This window comes from Callorhinchus milii, unplaced genomic scaffold, assembly GCF_018977255.1.
Source record: "Callorhinchus milii isolate IMCB2004 unplaced genomic scaffold, IMCB_Cmil_1.0 Scaffold17, whole genome shotgun sequence".
Lineage (NCBI taxonomy): Eukaryota > Metazoa > Chordata > Chondrichthyes > Chimaeriformes > Callorhinchidae > Callorhinchus > Callorhinchus milii.
In genome coordinates, this window is record NW_024704758.1 from 11157411 (window position 1) to 11173274 (window position 15864).

At 40.5% G+C, this 15864-nt stretch overlaps 1 protein-coding gene across 1 annotated transcript in view; it reads right to left on the reverse strand.

Annotated features, from left to right (window-relative positions):
* The window catches only part of lgr4 (leucine-rich repeat containing G protein-coupled receptor 4), a 69660-nt gene that overhangs the window by 36810 nt on the left and 16986 nt on the right, over positions 1-15864 (reverse strand). The window contains exon 2 of the mRNA XM_007887665.2: positions 4588-4659. Within this exon, the coding sequence (XP_007885856.2) occupies positions 4588-4659 (72 nt within the window). The remainder of the gene's footprint in view (positions 1-4587; positions 4660-15864) is intronic.

The following is a 15864-nucleotide window of genomic DNA, read 5'->3' on the forward strand; positions in this document are numbered from 1 at the left end:
TTACACCACAGTACTGCACGCTTTAAATCAATTTACCAAAACAAAATCTGATCGCCTTATGTGGAGACTGAAAGACTGAGGCTAGCGTGTACTGTACTGCTACTTTATTTACATGTTTAGTTGAAATCATACCGAGAGTTACAATTTGGGCCAGGACATCCCATAACAGTCTTAAGTATTTAGGAATAATAACTTTCATATTTAATCCTCTCATAGAAACAATACACCAGTACATATACAATGCATATTTATTAAAATGTGATTTAGCACACAATAATTTTGGGGGTACGAACAAACAATTGCCTAGTAAATGACGTCCTTGTGTGACTTGAGCGCAGGGCATTTTAGGTACCTCAAGGCAACTCTCAGCTTGTTGAAACCAACTCACACCAGGCTCCACATGATTATACTTCCGTTTTCCAAACTCTGGCAACTTTCCAACAGACAGGATACAACTAGCTGAGTGTGGGAGGCTCTTGCAGAGCAGTTGAGGCAGGATCTATTTTATCATCCATCAAGGCCCGAGGGGGCTCTGTGCGTTTCAGTGGGGATCCTGCAAGGTTTTCATCAAGCCAAGACAAACTGATTAATTCACCATTGGCAGCTTCAGCAAGTAAACCAACAAGGCTGGCAGAGTTTACAGCAACATGAAACAATCATTGCACAATTCGTCAACTGTCAAAGCAAGCCGTCACACAAGCACCACTTAACCTTCTGCATACAAGAGGACTACATCCATGTAACAAAAATATTGTTTCATTACACCTCACCGGATTCTATTTCTTACACACCAGCAAGAAAAACACAAGACCGATTGACTGATACGGTGGCCTTAAGCATATTATGCTGGTACCCAGAATCATTATTTCTTTCTGCCATTCCCCTCTCCCCCAAATCCTGCTTGATTTATAAATGTCCATTTTCTAGGTTAAAAAGAGATTTGGTCATTCTCGAACTTGCCCACTCACCTGTGTATGGAAGTTTTCCAATTCAAGCAAACTCTTAATAAAACAGACAGAGGAATTACAAACGTAGTAGGGCTTAACAACCATGTGGCAAATAAGACGAAGGACAGGAATATTAATTGGGCTTATTCTTATTTTTAAAAAGTGCTCCGCAAACATGGTGGTCATTTCTTTCGAAGCAGGTTTAGAACACGCCTGGCCTACCGATTAGGGCATTCTTACACATAGTAGCTGAGCAGTGAGCCTCCGAGAGGAGGGAGCACAGTGAAGCAAGGCCTAGCCAGGCACACAGTCATGATTCACTCTCTCATCTCAGTTTAATTTGCCTGCAATGCATTCACACTATTGGAATTTGGAGGAACTCAGTATATGTGAAAAGAAAACAGCGCAGAAAAAAAGCCAATTTTCTGCACTGTTGTTGTTTGGTTTTCCAAGTAGGGTGGACCGAGAGATTAAATCAACCCAGTTATCCTTAGAAAACGATCATTCCCTTCACTGCTCAAAAATAACCCTCTGTAAAAAGTGGGCAAAACACAAAGTAAAGTTCAAAAATGAAATGCCTGGGTTATAAGTCACCTCCACTTTTCTAGAACACCTGAAGTTACCAAACATTTTATAAAAGCAAATCTGAACAGTAATGTTCAGAACAGTGGCAACGTAGAAAAGTGATTCAACAATGAAAATATATACACACTGAGAACATTTCTCCCTGCCACAGAATTGTACTTGAAGAGCAATGTTAGTTATCATGAAAATTCAAAGGAGCAATCAGATTTCTGAAGCATTTCTTAACCTGGCTATTAGAATGATACTCATCTGAAACTATTCCGAACGTTGAACACAAAGGCTGGAACCAGTTAACACAGACCACCAAAGGTGCCTGTTACAAGAGCTGAAGAGTGTTAGTGCACTTTGAAATTACAGTCATGGAACTGCTATATAATAAGTTTGTTAACTTACAGCCTCAAGCGGCAGAATCAATGGGAAAAATAAAACACTTAGCTTGTCGGTAGATAAAATACCCTGAAACCGCAAAAATATACAGTATGTTCTGTGAAGCGCTTTTAGAGACGTCTCAGTGACGTGATAGGCTCTATGTTAAATGCAGGGATTATTATTATATCCTAATATCGTGGTACAGTTTAGAACATTAAAACCCCTGATCACAAAGTGAAATTTCTGGCAACATTAACTCTAGCTCAATCCTCAGCCATTGACATAAAAAGTATGAAACAGCAGCAATTCAAGGTCAGAGTTGCAGGTGTGTCAATTGGAAATAGCTTAGCGAGGCCTAAAGTTCATTACTCAACCTGTTGAATACAATAATTCTGGAGTCAGATGCTTCTGATAGGATCAGAAGCTAAATTAAACCTTATAGTTTAAACGTGAGAAGATAGGAGCCGAGTTAAGAATCAACAGCTGCATACAAAGAGCTTTGCCTAATATGGCGTGTGTTTAAAAAAAATCAAAACGTGGGGTACAGATACACTTAATTTCCCATTAACATGCTATCTAACAAATTGTTAAACAAGTCCAAACTTTGTGAAAATTTTATAAGACAAAAAAATGCACCGACACAGTATCTTTGGGACAGATTTGAATTATGAAAGTGGAACATCTTCACATTAACAAGAATTGTGCTAAAAACTTTCCATCCAGATTTGATTTCTCTTCTCCCCCCAATTCGAGGCCCCCTGCCTCTTTCAGTGACTTGGGTGGGGCAGAGAAACCTGATGTCTTTCCCTCATGGCGACCAAACACTGCTCAGAGATCAGCTCACAGAATTGCTCCGGAGTGAGCAAAAGAATGTCAAAAGGGCAACACCCTTGACCTGTGTTACTGTGTTCCCAGCTACCTGTGCCTCTTGACTGTTTTCTTAGTAATAGAAACAGATTTTTAACAGTGCACTCACTACCTGCTCACATCACCGTGCAGTTTGGGAAGGCCGAGCACCCTAAATGCATGTCGGAGGGTATGACCCAATGGAGGGACTGCCCACTGGATCACTCATCACCCAACAACTTTAATTGCTGAAAGCATCGTTATTCAGCTCTTGGTTAGGGAATAAATAAAGTTGGGGAAGAAGGCCTTTAGCCATCCTGAGCACATGCTTGGCATATCATAATCAGTCGGAAGAGCCAGCTAATATGACGTTTTAGTGCTTACATTGCACTTTATGCTCATGCTTAGCATTGCACTGCTGCAACATCAACAGTGCTGTTTTAAAAGTAGCACTGAATTCACTGCATTCTCTCTCCAACCACAACCAGACCCCCTGACCAACACCCCCCACCCTCCCCACTCCCACCTGAGGGACCCAGTGCGGTAATCACAGGCTGCAGTACTTGTGCTAACAATTTCCGAACAAAGAAAACTCGCGACTGATAAAGAACAGACTCTGTGGCACACACAGAGAAAAACATCTGACATTAGATCCAAATCGCTCACTGATATACGAGCTTTTAAATTAAAGAATGATTAATTCAAAAGCAACTCTCCACATTAATGCATTCCGCTTGTGCCGGTGATCATTAACTAGATTTCTGTACAGAACTTGGATGTATGGCACCATTCAAATCACCAAGCCAATGTCACAGAGAAAAACGCTGGCCAGGCAGACGCCATGGGAGCAAACTCCAAGTTTGAAGCAATTGGCCGTCTGTTATATAATTAATTCTTAGTCATTATGATTCATTGCCAATTTTTCACTGGAGACCCAAAAAAAATGGTAGGACAGGAAAGTGCTCGCAGGAGCATTAATTTTAGCTTATCTTTAGAGGAGGGGGGTGAGGGAGGGGGGGATAGGGGTTCACATCCTGCAGCAATTTCATAAATCACTGAATGTGGCCAACTTGCAAAGTCACCAATCTAACTCCGAAAGTTTGGCTTTGGCAAAAATTTATTTGTACAAGTTAAACAGTTCAATACCCAGGCCACTGTTCGTTGCGTAATGTTGATTTAATGAGGCTGGCCAAGGTTTTTAAGCTTAAAAAGTGCTAGCACATCCAATTCAACAACGCTCTTATAACCTGGAGGAAAGTAGCTGTGGTGGAGAAGCCCGTTCAAGCTGATGACCCGGGGCTGGCGATGAGGGTGGGGGAAGTGGGGGGGGAGGGGATTGAAAGGCTAAGGCAAGATTCAGAGGTGAATGAGGACCAGGAAATTTTAAACTCAAAAAATGAGCAAAGCCTCAAGGCTTCCAGACAGGCAGTCCTGGTTTGTGTTACGATTTATTACATTTACTTATTCTCTGTGGACTGCAGTTAGCACAGCACATATTTAGACTGTAAAATCCCAGCCATGTAACATTTAGCTTCAAACAAATATGGGGCAGGATATAGAAATGGCGTGACTAAGGCGAAAGATACATTATACTCATTCGACTCTTACAATCACTAAAATGAGGTAACATGACATGCGTGAATCCAGATGATTCTAGTTTTAAGTAATTTCAACACTATCCCAGGTTTTAACATAACTTAGTCACTCTAAGAGGAAAATGTATTTTAAATGGTTGTCCATCCTATGCAACAGTTGTGAACAGTGTTGGAATTCACTCGAAGATCATATGGTCCTTTAGACAAACATGTTAAATAATGCACATATATCCTGCTATACTTACAGTTCTTCAAGATACAGAAGTTTTTGGAAGGCATTGGGTTGTAGCTCTGTGATGTTATTCATGCTTGTATCCCTGAAAAATAGTTCATAAAGATTTTTCAATGAATGGACTGTTAACATAATCCCCCATAAACACAGACAGACCATTCATCATTGATATACACTCGGCAATTTCATAGGTTATTTAACTAAATAAATTCAGATGCTTTGCCAGATATATTCAGTATCCGAAAATAGTTTTGAATCCTATGCGCTGTCACTAGTTCAGACATATAATGTGAACTTAGCTCAGATTGCCATGTGACCTTCTGAGTTCAAGAGATGTAACATTGTCATTTCTGTCTGTCTGACTAATCTGACAACCATATCTAACAGACCACAATAAATTAATTCACCATCTATTCAGCTTGAGCTCATTACGTGAACCTCTGGAATGTGGGTCGTTCACCCATCTGCATTTCTAAATCGATTTGCGTGAGCTTTGTGCGCATCAAGGTGAGGGACAAAGAATTAGATACACAAATATAATTGGCGGATGGAGGGTTTCTGATGATACAGAGAGCAAGTGAGATCTCCGGTGCATAAAAGCAGCAGGTGGAGAATGCTGAAAGTAATAATAATAATATAATAAACCTTGCATTTGATATAGCGCCTTACCACGTCCTTGAGATGTCTCAAAGCGCTTCACAGGATATACTGCAAAGTAAATTGACCATATATTTTGTGGACGAAACGCAGCAGCCAATTGTGCACAGCAGCGTCCCACAACCAGTCGTGGATTGAGTGACCAGATTATTGTTAATGTGTCACGTAAGTGATCGATGGCAACCGATAAACATCATCGGTCACCGGGATCAGGGCTGTTATGATGCGGGAAGGCCTACTGGCTATCAGGCCTCGTTATAAGGCAGGCTGTGATTCTATAGATTTTTTTAATTGGGTTATAACAAGAAGCTTCACTGGTCAATAAAGCAGCAAGATGGAGAAATCATGTCCGATAACACTTCTTCTGGTGTGTGGCAGCAAATGCCACTCACTCTACAATGTGACCATGAGATAATAATAATAATAATCCTTGCATTTGATATAGCGCTTTTCACGTCGGGAGGACGTCCCAAAGCGCTTCACAGAACACACTGTAAAGTGAATTGACTGTATATTTGTGGGCGAACGCGGCAGCCAATTGCGCACAGCAATGTCCCGCAAACAGTCGTAGATTGAAAATGACCAATTTATTATTGGTTTTGGTTTTGGAGGGATTATTATTGGAGATATTAATTGATTGCATTGCTGGGAATGTTCATCTTGTGAAGGTCTGAGGAAGCCAATTGCAAAACAACTTAAATCTGAAACATGTTAATTATTGGGTCCCTTTAGTTCATCAAGAACAAAATCTCCTTTTTCAAAAAGTCAGAATTTTACAAAGTAATATGTTACAGATCAATGCACTTCAAAAATATAATTTACATGGGCAGGGGTGGGGGAATCGAACATTTTGAATCAAATTACACCATCAGGTAAGATTCTATTCAATGCAATTTGGGTGCAGTTACTGTGGCACCTCCTGTTCAGAGCTGATCCAGGCAAAATCTACACCCAAACTGGTTCGAGCCAGAAAATCTGACCGCACATGCTTAGCACAACTCCAAGTGCACTTCACATCAAACACAATACCTGCCCACTGAGCTATAAAGAAGCAGCTCGGACCCATTTATTAATCATGATTGCACAGGCTGAAACAATGAATAAAGCAAGGTAAGGATATTTAGCAATTTAAGGGTTAAAGGTGGCCTTTGAAAGTGAAAGAAAAAAAATCCCAAAGCACCATTGAAGTTTTTAATCTACAAAATAAAAGCTTGGGTATACATTTTCGGTCAAAAAAATGAGAAGAATCAGGGGAGGAGAAATCTGACACTAAAAAACCCACAAGTACATCGTTGAAAATCAGGATTATAATAAAACATCGGGTANGGGGGGGAGAAGATAATTTAAAAAATTCAAGCCAGACACTGTACTAATAAGATTTTTTTTAAAAAGATTCACAGATCAAAGCAACAATTTTTTTTGGACAGAACAGACAATGAAGCGATGTACAGCATAAATATACCCAAATCCAACAGTGCAGGGGGGTCAGTTTTGGGATGTGTGTGTACCATGACATTGCTTTCAGATGTCCTCCCGATGTGAGAAGCGCGATACCAAATACAAGATCATTTATTATTATTACTACATATGCTGAACAAAATCAGCAAATTTGTTATTTCAATATAAATGAAATTCTAGTTAAAAAAAAGTTTACCAACTAATGTTCACTCCCCCACCAAAAAGAAGGTGGAAATCAGTTAAAGAATGACCATTTTAATGGTCCTTAGAAATCTCATAGCTAGATTCTGCACAGTGACAGCATTCATTGAAACATTATGTATCTACAAGCAACAGCATCGGAGGCAACAGCCTCAAGTGGTTTATCTGGAACTCCTTGCAGACATTCAAGAGACAGACAAGTGTTTACATGACAAGTAAGTATATACAAAATATATTCTGGTAGTTCTGATGCCCTCTTCCTTACCATTCCCATCCATTTGAATTTGCTAAACTCAGGGTTAATTTTGTTAACTTATCACTTCCTGCTCATTCGGTTAGAAAAGCCTGAATAACGCGTTTAGTCTGGAAGCGAAACTTAACCTCTTCTGAATTCATAAATAGGTGGCATACTTTAGAGTCCAAAGCAAACACCGCTTGTTTAAATACCGACCAGGTTGGTAACATATTTTAACAGGTACGAAGCTTACTCAATTTGTTGCCGTTCCAGGCAAGATTCCAGCAGTGGCTACCGTACAGCATTCAAATTTGTCAACCGTACAGTGCCCAAAGCTTTACGCAGCTTTTGTTAGGTCAGTGGCGCGGATATTATTGGCTGGAGTTACAGCAATTTTGTGTCGCATGCAGAAAAGTCACTCATCCACCATCTTTGCCCAGCATTCTAGCATTTTTTTTTGCATCTGGAAGTTAGAATAGGTTATGCTGGCAGCCCGTGCCTTGTTCCCAGTTGCCTGGGCTTTTTTTTTTTGATAGTTAAGTTTCACAATTGGGAATTTCACAGTTCAACAAAATCCCGCACTTTTGAAGTTGCTTCTTTTTTGCTTTTTTTTAAAAAAAAATTAAAAATTCATAGCGGTGAATTGAATGACTCAGTTTGGCTAAATGCCGATGTATCGCATATCTTCACTACCTGTATTTATAGTGCAGTTATCAGCTGATTTAGAAAAAGCAGCATTTTATCCATATTTTGCTACAAACTGTCGAGAAGCTACCTTGTCTCTCTAATCAAAACACCCACTTTGTTTGTGGCCGGAGTAGAATGTCAATAAGCACATCAGAAACACCACCCAGGTAGGCAGGTATTGGTTTGAAGTTGTCCTTAGAGACCGCTTTTTGTAAAAGGAACTATTTTTTGGTTTACTAACTCTCCCAAGGGCCACAACCGTACACAAAATTAGCAAACAACTCCTTTGTCTTCCCTCCCAGAACGCCATTTATACTCCTGTAAAGCACATAATAACCATACACTGTCCCCAAATGACACTATCACAATCAAGCACAGTTTAACATATCATCCTGCTTAAAACAGACGCGGGGGGGGGGGGGGGGGGAATGCAAATATGCATAAAACTGCAATATTTAACATTACATGCAAAACATTTAAAATATTTTGGGGGCTGTGTTGAGACTTGCTGGAGGGAAACGGCAATTAGTAGCATACCTGCGAAGAATCTCAGCATCACGCACTGGTGGAAACCAAGCAGCAGAGAACCAACACTTTAGAACAGAAGTTAAATGTTCTGCTGTGTAAAACACGAGCAATTTCCAAACAGGAAAAATGTTCAAGAGATTAAAGACATTGGCTGCAGCCATAAGCAAGTCCAGCAAGTCTGTGCTTATACAGTAATATAAAACCCAAACTATTATCATGAAGTTACCAAACAAGATTGTGTTGGTGCTTCTAAAGAAGTGAGTGATTGGCATAAAGAGGAACGCATTTAACATACTCAAAAATTATTTTGCCCACCCGCCTCACTTGAATGCACTGCCTCAAGTAAGGGTAGTTGCACAGATGCCAACATGGTGTTTGGCCATCAAAGGCAATGTGAATTAGTCCAATCCTGTCTTCACCTCATATTTACATCTGTATACTTTGCTGAGGTCAAAGGATAGCAATGCAATGCTGGTTAATTTGACTCCCCCTAAGGCCAGGAACTCTAAGGGAAACTCCATTGTTTCACTGCTGACTGACCTGCACATGATCAGTGGACTAACTCGTTGTGAGCTAAGAACTGAACCTCCAATCATCCGAATATACCTGGCTCAGTCGCGCACTGGAATGTGCAACTCCCACCAAAGCACCAGAGTCAAAAAAGAATTTCAATTTCACTCACGCAATTTGTTTTTAGCATCGCACTCCAAGATGAAGTGACTTGATTTTAAACCCCTCCTGGGACGCCGACTGTTTGACATTTTAATTATTTTTCACGAGTTTAAGCTCAAAGTTTGNTTTTTAAAGAAGAAAGCCCAGCAAGTCCATGGGCACTTAAGAATCACAATGCTAGCGAGAAAAGTCATTATTCACCAGGTCATCTTGCAGCAGTGCTCCATAAACCACCTCTTTCAGGCGCGTGAAGTTTCTATGTTTTTTTTAAAAAAAATGTACGGTAGCAGCCAATACTCATTACAGCTCACTCATTTCTTTATTTAAAAAAAAGACTTCAGGGTTTAAAGTCGCATTTGATCACCAACATCCGTCAATGACAACTGACAGGTTTGGCAAGCTTTCAGAAGATCTGCACTGTACCAGCAAAGATAAATTATACTGTGAGAGCACCAATGAACAGTCAAGCCCAAGATCTGCTTTCAGAATTAGCAATAAAACAAACCCATAAAAATGTCAGAAGAGAGGATACCCATGCACTTGCCAGAGCACTGGATGTTGTTTTGAAGTTACTTTTGATGTAAGAGCTCTGAAATGCAACTTTTAACAGATTAGAAATGGTACATTTTGGTTGCTGCATGTTAATGTGAAGCTTCATATTTTCGAGGCATTGTACAAGATCAACAAAATTAACCCTCAGAAATATGTTTGGGTTGTAAGTGGCGAAAAGATTTGGCCATTGCATTTAATACCATCCCAAGTCTTTCTGTGTATTACAGTACAGCTGTCTCGAAGCTCTAAAACCTTAAAACCAGTGGATGGGGTTAGGTTTGTGCTGCCTAGTGCAGAAGAGGACGTGGGCTGTGATAGTTCTAGATAGTCTGCAGCCTACGCAGGGAAAACCTGGGGAATCCGGCGAGCATGGAAGATAAATCTAAATAAAATCATTAAAACAGAATCACCATAAAGGCTTCTGCGTTTTCTTCTGAATTTCCAAGAGGCAATTTCCTTTTGCCGGCCAGAATCAGCCGCTTTCACTCTCTTGGAGTTGCAAACTCAATGGGAGAGGAACTGCCTGCTCCCTAGAATCTACACTACAAGTGCTGTAGCGGTGAACCAACTGAATAGGTTACAGAAAAATGCAGCAATCAAAGTTAAAACCTATCATTGTCCTATTCAGAGCAACCAGCTTAGAAATATCCTTCGAGGGTGTAACACTAGACTTTGCAGAGTGATCGCTCTAGAAAACATCCCCCTCAGCCTGGAGATTTCAAGAATTTGTCAGCAAGGTCCAATTTTGTAATGAACCCACTGTATGGGGATACTTTCTGAATTAAAATGTTACATTTCTACTTTCCACCGGTCCCCACCCATCCCATTTTCGTCAGAATGCTGCAATACGAGGCAATATATCATGTCAGCAACTCATGGCGTGCAAGCCCCAGTAATTTACATTTCCAACAATCAACCACCAGAATATTTGTACAAGGGTTACACGCCAAAAACGGTCACGTGAGCAGCAAAAGTCGGAGATAATGACGCCATTGCCACTTGTCATTAGGCAATCATCAAGATAATCCTGTTCAACAACAAAAAAATTTGCTACCTGAAGTGTTGAGCAGCTACACCCATGATTGCAAAGGCACTTGAGAATCATACTTGAGAATCAAATCCATTAAACCGCCTTTGGGAAACAGTGCCCTCTACTTCCAATGCAGCCTCAAAATAAACCTTATAAGAGTGAAGCATGCATCGCCACATGCCATTGTAAGTTACTGCAATCTAAAAGCACGGCCCATACATTGGACAAACAGACGGGGAACTTACACAGAGTTGCCAGATTCTCGGCGGTTCATTTTCTGCAAACATTTGATCGGAACAGGTCTTGTCTGCATCTCTTGCAATTTGCAAAGCAAATCGTGTCCAATTTACTTGTGAAAAGGTCACAGCGCTAACACACACACACACCCCGTACAGTGACCTGGCAAATTAGACCATTTTTCAGCAACCGCTCAGTTGGCACACACCCGAAACTAGCACTGGAATAAAACATGGCTATAGGATGCAAAACCACATACCAACTCAACCAGAAAGTAGATGGTAAGGGAACCTGCTCAGACGGTGCTCGTAAAAACCACTCAGCCTTAACCCTGCCCTAAACTTTCAGCTTATCCAGTTTTTGTCCAGCGAGGGCAGCTTTACCTCTTATAGGAACATAGAAAAACAGGACGAGGCCATTCAGCCCATCAACCCATTTATTAGACTTGCCAAATCTTTTAATCTCAATTGCCTCACCCTTTTGCCAAACCCTTTATACTTCAACTAAAGCATGTGTCCATCCCTCTTAAACATCTCCATTGGTTCTGCCTCTAAAGGTTTAACCTGTTCAACATACAAACACTGTATTAACCAGAGGACATGGCCTGCAATTGAAGCCGAGTAAATTCAGAACGAATCTACACAAACAATATTATTTCAATGAGTGTATAGTGAACCTGTGGAACAGGCTCCCTCGGGGAGTTGAAGCAGTAAGTGTTGATTCTTTCAAACACAGATTAGATTTTTTTTAGGAAATAACATTATGGGATATAATACATAGGTAGTTTAGGACACATGTGCATGAGACCGCCAGGATGGTGGAAGGCAATCTAGATGGACCTGGGACTTTTCTCGTCCAGCATTTCTTATGTTCTGTGACAGAAGTGGAAGGGAGGAGAACATTAACAGAAATTACTGAATCAGACCAACAAAACACACCAAATCTATAGGAAACTTGAATGACCAGTTCAAAAGCATGCAAACTTGAAGGGAAACACTTTGATTTTACATTGCATTTGGATGCAAGTCAAACCACACTGGTAAAATGAGGTTAAACCTCCTCATATGTACATTTGTTTTACATTAAAGCCTATTGCAAACCAGTTCTACAGCACAAAATTATAGCAATCTGAATATGAACCATTGAAATCCAATTCAATTAAGTTTGCTACAAGATAAACCTGGCACTACCTGTTATTTATCATGCACTGACTAGTACTATTTTTGCAGTCTAAGGCATTTTTGTACTAATTTCATTGGCGTCAGCCTTTATGTCCTCAGGGATGGGGCATCATATCACACAGGCAGTGTCTCAGGAGCCGTGTACAGTGTTATGCAACACAGTGGAGAGCTCGTCACTGATAGATGGAAACAAATCCAGGACTGCAGCAGCAGAAAAACTCAGGATTGCAATCCGTAGCAATCAACGGCTTCTTTTTTTTTCCAACTCAAGTCGTAAATCTGCCACTTTTCACAATGATTTATACAGATCGACTTAAGAGTAGCTCGCTTTCCCAGCCTGAAGACATTCAGTGTTTTACCAGCTGGGGAACCTTCCTCCTCCCAGCTCCCAGGTCTCCTTACCCTGGAAAAGGGCAATAAATATTCCCACACGACTACTAATTCAGCACTCCACCAAGTTACCACTGTTTAACTTGGACTGTCTGAACACAGGCTTATCGAGATAAAAAGTTATGCTTGGCAAAGTGCCCTTCATGACTACATTTCTCATAGGTGCTGTCAGGGTGGAGCTGTAAAACCTCTAAGCGTATATTGATTCAGGAGGCAGATTACCCTGGCACGGAATTTGGTTCCTGCATATTTTAAAGGTACAGAACCCCCTCGTAGCATTCTTATGATAAGTATAGAATAAGCAGCATCATTTATATCGTAGAATATTTTTTCTAGAAGAAATATAATAATAATCCTTGCATTTGATATAGCGCTTTTCACGTCGGGAGGACGTCCCAAAGCGCTTCACAGAATAGACTGTAAAGTGAATTGACTGTATATTTGTGGGCGAACGCGGCAGCCAATTGCGCACAGCAATGTCCCACAAACAGTCGTAGATTGAAAATGACCAATTTATTATTGTTTTTGTTTTGGAGGGATTATTATTAGGCTCTGTGTGGAGTAAGGAAACTTGCCCAAGGTTTCGCCCTCTGCCTGGAATTGAACTCAGGTCTCTCACTTGCAAAGCGAGTGCTCTAACCACTGAGCTACAGGACTCCACAAATATGAATCGACGGTTAAGAAAAACATTGCTTCCCTCGACAGGCCACCCACATCCATACATCCGCCTCCTCCAGCTGGAGGCTGGGAATGTCTAGACTACAAATATTTACAGCCACTGCCAAACAAGTGATGCTCCAGAACTGACCAAAAGGAGGCACGGGTACTGACATTTGAAAGATGTGCATTTATAGACCTCAGCATACACCATCTCTTTCCCCCTCCCTCCAAATGTCTCTAGTAGTAAATAATAACATGATGTTAATAATAATCCTTGCATTTGATACAGCGCCTTATCTCCTCTTCAAGACATCTCAAAGCGCTTTGGAGAATATACGGTAAAGTGAATTGGCTGTGCATTTTGTGGGCGAATACACTGCACAGTGGGTCAAAGACTCTAACGACAAGAAAAAGTGCAAGATTCAACCCCTTGGTCTATGCCTGGACAGTACTGGTCTAAAACTGGCCTCAGATTTACCTTGGGACGTCCTCCTGATGTGAAAGGCGCTATACAAATGTAATTTGTTGCTGTTGTTTGCAGCAAAATAAAGGGGGAAAATCTTGTATGGAAAGTCAAGCGTAAACAGACCAGTCTTAGCTGACCAAATATTTTCTGTGTGAAAATCTACAATGGGAGAATGGCTTGAGGATAGAGGACAGACAGTTCATCCTCTTAGCTGAAGACAGCAGAAAAGTACAACTCATAAAAAAAACATGTAATCTAAATCCACTTGGCTAATGGAGACAACCCTACTGCCTGAGATAAACTCATGGGCTAATTGAGCTTGAACAACTAAAAATTGAGAGGAAATTGAGAACATTAAAATGTTGCTCTTAATTTTGTGCCAAACATGCTTTAAAGTTTTAAGTGTTTTATTTTATAATTCCAGCACGAGAAATTAACTGTTTAAAACATTTTAACTGTTAAAATACAAATTGGTGGGGTTAGCTTTAAAGAAAAGTAAAGAATGTCTAAATTCTCAATTATCTTCCTCTCTCGCATATCTCTGCCACAGAACGTTAACCCCGAGCTGAACACAGCAATTGTTTAGCCGTTAAGATCAGTTTTCCTGCCCAGTATTGCCCTTATCATCCCAAAGAGAGTTAAGAAACAAGGAAATGTAAAACTATGCAAAAATAACAATATAAACTAGCTGCAATTAGAGATCTTCAAATATATGAAGTACCAATCCAGCAGCACACTACAAATACAACAATATATACTGTACATCTCAAATAAAAACTGCATTTCACCCCAGTTTTTGCATTGCTTTTTTTTGCAGTGCAAAAAAAAATCAGCATCTGATCTGTTTCACAAGCTCGAGCTCAAAACAAATTGAATTTGAACCTGCTTGGTGAAAAACAAATGTATTTATCTTTCAGGAACTGTATGCACAGCAAATCTGGAGTAAAAATTGTTTTCTTTAACAAAACGCTCCATTCTCAAACCTCTCTGACATTTGGAACATTAAATAATGTAGTACTGTGCATTTTGGAGTCATAATTTTCAAGTTCTGCGTCAAAGCCACTTCACTTGATAAGGCAGTGAGTTAAAGAGTACCCAGCGAAGCCCACAGATCAATTTGAAGCAGCAGCTGTGATGAAGGCTCAGGAGAATCTGCTGGGTTCCCAATGCCTCAGCATGAATCAAGAGGCTTGTGAACTGGAGACACTATCTCCTGCATAATCTGAGCATCCAACTTCAATCAAACATGCAACAACTAATCAACTTTAGCATTCAGCAGCACGAAAACATAGTGCAGAACAACAAGGAATGCCGCCTTGGAGAGAGCACAACACAATGCTGACTGGATTGGTATTGCAAGTACTGTAATTACACAACAAGACAAAACTTGTCATCTCCGTACATCTTCTACAAAAGCACCAGAATCCTGGCAATGCCAAAGAACTGAGAAATTGGGCTAATCAGTTGCACAACAGATGAGTGTTTCAATACATCAAACACCAGGATTTCACTTGCAGCACATTTTAATGCAGCAAAACGTTTTCCAGCTTACAAAACAATGTCCCCCAATACAGTAATAATAATAATCCTTGCATTTGATATAGCGCTTTTCACATCTTCTAGGCGTCTCAAAGACTGTAAAGTGAATTGACTGTATATTTGTGGGCGAAAGTAGTACTGCCCTTAACACTGATTCAAGCAGAAATTGACACTAATTGAGCCCTATGACTCTACATTGAAATGCACCACCCTCAACGTTCCATTCTGCTTACATTATTCTATTGCTCAACAAATCAATGTAAAATCAAGTTAATCTGGTTTTACATTATAAGTGGTTCGTACTCTTCCAAGTCTCTACACTCCGCTCCAATCCAGAGAAAAGTGAGAAAATCTAGTGCTCAGTTTTGGCAAAGCGTAGTAATTTGTGCACCACTGGATTTGAAAAGGTTTTCTAATCACACCTGCCTGTCTTAGGAGTTGACCAAGAATCCAAAAGATGCATTTACCACAAAGGGGAAGTGAATCCTCTTCCCCCCAAAAAATAAAAACCGGTTGCAATAATTCTCTGAACCCAAATCTCGCCCGTATGCAATTTGTTGGGGTACCGTCGCTCAAGAGCAGAAATGAATCCCCAGCCTGTGAAGCTCTCAGGTGGAAGAGTTGTGACAGCTGGTAGAAGTGGCATTGCCACTGAGCTAGTTCGTAAGAAGATAAGCTTAGGCTTCCAGCTCCTGATTGCTATCCAGTGACCATCGCTTAGTAAGTGCATTGTGTTGAGATGTGTGAAGACACGATCAGCCCTGGCTTGTAAACTCCACCAGCCCTGTTTAACTAGA